Genomic DNA, 5103 nt, shown 5'->3' with positions numbered 1-5103 from the left:
CCTGTCGGCTGGCTATTCTCCTGAGACCCAGGCTCGGCCCCCACGTCCCCAGCCGCAGCCTGGAGGGAAGGACTCAGCCAATGGCGTGTTTCTGAGGCTGGCAGCCCTGGGTCCCTCCGTTGTAGCCTATCCCCCTAAAGCCCATCTGCCTGCTGACCAGTTTCCTAACGTCAGGTCCCAAGGATCAGTCCTCCACTGAACGCACTCCACCCAACCTTTATGTTTCCAGCAAATTGCAGACATGGCAAGCTGATCATCCTAGCATGTGGACTGGTAAACTGGCTGCCTTTCCAGGCCTGGGTCGTCGATCTGGTCCCCATGAGAAGGCGGGTTACTGGCTGCTGGGCTGTAACTCACTGCCCGCCCCCGCCGCCCCGTCCCCCGACCTCCTTGCCAGAGACATGGCCCTGGCCCTTAGTGCGGCTGGAATCCTGGGGTCAGCCAAGCCTCCCCCCAAGCCTAGAGCCCTGCTCCATCAGCTCTCCCCACCAGCAGGCCTGGACCTGGGGTGGGGGGAAGCTCTACACATACTGCACACACACAAAACAAGAAAATGTTTTAATTGTAAAACTAACTTGAGGGAGGGGAGGGCAGGGCTGCGCTGAGGGGCCAGGAACCTGATTCTTCAAGCGGTGGTTCTGTCCCTGGAGCCACCCCACAGGCCAAGGACTGTCTGTCCCCAGATGGGGGCTAGAGTGTTATAAAATGACAATATAAATAGACTTCTAGAAAAGAGGAGGCTGTCCAGGTGCAGTAGTCATGTTCTGCAGAGGCTGGGGGTGGGTGGGAAGCCCCGCCCCCTGGATCCCAGGTCCAGCCACACAGAGGGGTTCGGGGCGCGGGAAAAGGCCACTCTTCAGACATTCATGATCGACCCCTGCAATGGCTCGGGGGAGGGGCTGCGTGTCAGGCGAGGTCTCAGACACCCCCACTTGTAGGCTGGAGGACAGCGGAACTGGACCTTCCACACGCACACGCACGCACGCACACACTCACACACACGCACACCTTTCGTAGTGTTGTCTCCACCCCCGGCAGTCCCCATGGCAGATTTCCAGTGATGGGGGGCCGCCTGCCCTTCCTGGAGACAGGAAAACCCGGGGGACGGGCCTGTCCCAGAGGGTGGGGGCGTCTTGGGAGCCTCACTTGCTCCCACGAGTCCCTGTGTTTCTTTCAAAGTCACAAAATCAAAACCGGAGTTCAGTAGTAGGGTCCCGCACACCCCCCCGGCAAGGAGGGCGGCGCCACACGGAGTGTCTCCGGGGCTGGGAGGAGCGGGGGCCGGCCCCCCACTGGCCTCTGGCCGGGCAGGGGTGACCCAGGGGGCTCTTTGGTTCAGGGGTGGGGGTGACACCAGGCCTCATCGGGTGCGGTTCTGACGCATGAGCGGCACGATGCTGGCGGGAGGGCCCGCTTTGGCCAGGAACGGGTGTTTGAGCAGCTCGGCCGCTGTGCCTCGCTGGGCCGGGTCACGCACCAGCAGGCGGTCCAGGAAGCCCTTCAGGGACGGTGACACCTGTCGGGAGCAGGGCGAGAGGGTAGGTGAGCAGTCTGCTCACTTGCTGTCAGGTCCCCAGTTTCCTCCTGCCCAACGGGCCGATGGCATTTACTGCCCAGGGAGGGGCAGAGAGGCCCTCAGCACTGACAGCTTGGCCCCAGGGGCTCACCACCTCCCTACTTTCATGATTCGGCAGGAGTTGGCAACAGCTGGGCCCTGGAGGCACCCCTTTTTCAGCAGGCAATTTCCCCACCAGAAGGTCCCTTTGCTGGACCTCACCAGCCAGCCTGAGCGCAAGCTCTGAGGGGCTGAGGGCGCAGAGTCCACATGGACGCTCGAGGCCTGGGGGGCATGGGGGCGACTCAGCACGCAGTAAGCACCACCTCAGAGCCATCAGCACCGAGCCCCGCCTACACCCAGCGCTCTCCTTGGGTTTGGGGCTGGGCGGTGCCCTCCCCCACCCACGTGTGGTCTCCCCCACGCCCACTGCCTGCGGGAGGGGCCCACCTTGTGCAGGTTCTTCAGTCGGGGTGGCAGGTTGTCCCGGATCATCTTCATGGCTTTGAGGGGTGGCTCATTGAAGTAAGGGGGCTCCCCATCCACCATCTCGATCACCATCACCCCCAGAGACCAGATGTCCACCTGTGGTGGGGGCAGGGCAGAAGGGCTGAGCTGTGTGGGTGTGGCCAGCGCTCAGGGGACACCCACAGACAGGTGGCCCTGCTTCCATTTTTGCCTCTGATACTGGGACCCAGCCTGCCAGACCCTATGCACTCCTCACCCAGGGAACCCTCTGAAGGGTTCTACCACCCTGCATCCATCCCCTTCTTTTTGCTACCCCCTCCCCCTGCCCCTGGATTCCTCTGGAGAACCCCCTCCTCGCTACTTCAGTCCATGGTGCATGACCAAGCTGTCTTAATCAGCAGAGTGCGGAAACAGTAACTGGTTCAGGAATGGACACGTGACCCAAGCTGAGCCAATCACAGTTGACCCTGAGATTTTAAACAAGATAGTCAGGAAAACAGTCCTCATTTCTGCTCTGATGGGGCAGCACCTGCCTGAGTGAGGGCTACACGGGGACAATCAGAGGTGGGAGGGACACTGCACACAGCTGGGCATGAAGCCTGTGCCCCCGCCAAACTTTACAGTCCTAGGGACCCACGGTTTTCCACTTTGCTAAATCCTTCTTGAGAAGGTTTTGTCACAGGCAGTCCTGGTGGAGATGGTCCCTCAGAATCTCCTACCAGCCTCCCCTCCCAGTGTGACCCCACTCCTGCCTGCGGTTCCCCAAGCTATGCTTCCACAGGCACCCTGGTCAGGCACTGGGTCAAGTCTTATTGACTGACTGTCCTCAGAGCCACAGGCACAGCTGGAAGACCTCAGGGCCAGACAGAGAATGGCAGGGAGTGAAGCAGGTCAGTGTAGGCAACACAGATGGGTGGGGGCTGTGACCAAGACCAGGGTTCCCCTGCTCCTCAGCACCTGACTGTTGCCATGAGGGAATGCAGCCTTCTGTGCCCATATCACTTGGCTTGCCACCAGGGGATCAAATTCAAACTCACGTGAGAGCTCTTTTTAAAAAAACGCTTGCAAGAGCATCTTCAGAGCACATCAGCCAGTTTGAAGCCTCTGCCCCAGGCTGGCAGGCAGGGCCAGGGCCCCTTCTGCCCAGCCTCCTGTTCCCATTGCCAAGCACTGGCTCCGAACTAGCACTCAGCCGGCGAGGAGTGCACGCAGGCAAGTCTACTTCGCCCCCCAAACAGTCCCTGGTGACCAAGCCCCCTCACCCAACACTCCGGCTGTTCTGGACTGCAACAGCGCAAACCAGTGCAGGGCGACTGGCTGCCTCTGGCTCACCTCTGGCCCATAGGGCAGGCGGGAGATGAGCTCTGGGGCCATCCAGTAGGGTGTGCCGACCAGGGACTTCCTCCGAGGCACCTCCTTGCTCACCTGGGCGCAGAACCCGAAGTCTGACAGCTTCACCTGGAGCAGGGTGCAGAAGCAGGGGTCAGAGGTGCTGGTGGGGCAGAGGCAGTTGCCTGTTTAATTCCTCAGCCTCCGACACGCTGGGTTTCTACATTTTGCCCAGAGGTTAGAGCCTGACCTCGGCTGAGCTCTGCCGTCTCCTGGCCGGGGCCCTCAGCGGTGTCAGCTGCCTGAGATCACACATCTGCCTCCTTGACAGGGTCTGTGCTGGGACTCCTGGGGGAGGCAGCCCGAGTCCCATGAGTACCAAAGGCTGGGCAGGGATTCGGCCTGAGGCTGGCTCCCAATGCCGTGCCCTGGGCCCTGGCTTCCCGGCAGGAGGCATGTCTTTAGTTGGTAGAGGGTGAGATGGATGCTGCCTGTCCCTCTGCAACAACCACCTCCTCAGAAACAAGGATTTACACCTTCTTGGGAACTATGGGCCCTATTCAGACTCCTGAGGATGTCAATGGACCCTCCAGAGAGCATTGCTCACACACTGCACATACAGTTCTGTGCTCACCCGTGTCCCCCAAACACATCTGTAGAATCTTCAGGTGTTCATGACCCCAACTGAGACTCCCTGGGAAGCAAAGCCTTCCCCCGAGCCCCCGCCTCTGTGAACTGGCTTAACTTTCCTGGGGGAGGGCAGGCAGATCACCAACCAGAATCTGGTGAAAGTCAAGGGCCCCATCCCCCTGAAAAATCACATCTGCTCTTGGAATACGAATGCAGGTTCTAGGATCAGGAAGCTCATCCATGGACTGCAAACTCGGAGCTTCGGTCCAGAAGACAGGACTGAGAGTCCGCAGCCCAGTCCTGGATGCCAGGCCAGGAGCAGGTTGTCACGTGGCTGAGAGCGGTGGCCGGCCACCCAGATGCAGTCTCCCCGCTCTGGGTCCAGGGCTACACTCCAGCTCTCAGCGGCTGGGGCTGATGACGGCAGAGGCCCCCACTCACCTGGACCCCTGACTCTGGACTGATGCATGAGGAATGAATACACGTACTGCTCCTCAAGGGACTGAACTGGGGGCTGGGCTCACCCACCCGCAGGGGGAGAGCTGGGCAGAGGCCGGGGGAGGCCAAGCCACCCCCCACCACTGCTCACCCTGCCGTCGTGGGTCAGCAGGATGGAGTCGCTCTTGATGTCCCGGTGGATGACTCCCTGGGCGTGGAGCACAGACAGGGCCTGCAGCACAGCCAGGCACACGGCGGCGATCTGCTCCTCGTTCATCCTGGGAGGGCAGGGCAGGTGGGGGGAGGGGAGTGAGAGGGGCAGACAGGGGCCCCAGCCTGGGGTCTGATGGGGACACGGCCCCGCCCCGGAGGTGTGATGGGGACAGTGTGTTGGTTCTGAGAGGTGGCCCCACCCTAAGGCGTCTGGAGGGGAGCAGTCCTGATATGGGCGAGGTCTGGGGGCACTCTGGGGACCCAGCAGCGTCCAGCTGCCCGGCTGTACCTGGTGTGCGTGACGATGTCGGTGAGGGCGCCTCCCTCCAGGAACTCCATCACCACCCAGAGCTCGTCCCCAACCAGGTAGCTGTTGTACATCTCCACCACGTTCTCATGCTGGTAGTCCCTCATGATCACCACCTGCATGCAGGAGGCGGGGTCGGCACGGCACGGGGAGGACCAGCAGC

The 5103-nt window shown here is 61.3% G+C and overlaps 1 protein-coding gene across 1 annotated transcript in view; it reads right to left on the bottom strand.

Moving 5' to 3' along the window:
- Positions 1-545: 545 nt before the first annotated feature.
- The window catches only part of PAK4 (p21 protein (Cdc42/Rac)-activated kinase 4), a 20160-nt gene continuing 15602 nt past the window's right edge, over positions 546-5103 (bottom strand). Inside the window, exons 6-10 of the mRNA XM_010849321.1 lie at positions 4923-5056; positions 4572-4698; positions 3356-3481; positions 2006-2140; positions 546-1516 (exon numbers count right to left, since the gene is read on the bottom strand). Of these exons, the coding sequence (XP_010847623.1) occupies positions 1361-1516; positions 2006-2140; positions 3356-3481; positions 4572-4698; positions 4923-5056 (678 nt within the window). The 3' untranslated portion in view covers positions 546-1360. The remainder of the gene's footprint in view (positions 1517-2005; positions 2141-3355; positions 3482-4571; positions 4699-4922; positions 5057-5103) is intronic.

This window comes from Bison bison, unplaced genomic scaffold, assembly GCF_000754665.1.
Source record: "Bison bison bison isolate TAMUID 2011002044 unplaced genomic scaffold, Bison_UMD1.0 scf7180017864280, whole genome shotgun sequence".
Classification (NCBI taxonomy): Eukaryota; Metazoa; Chordata; class Mammalia; order Artiodactyla; family Bovidae; genus Bison; species Bison bison.
This window is presented reverse-complemented; position numbering and strand designations above follow the sequence as displayed.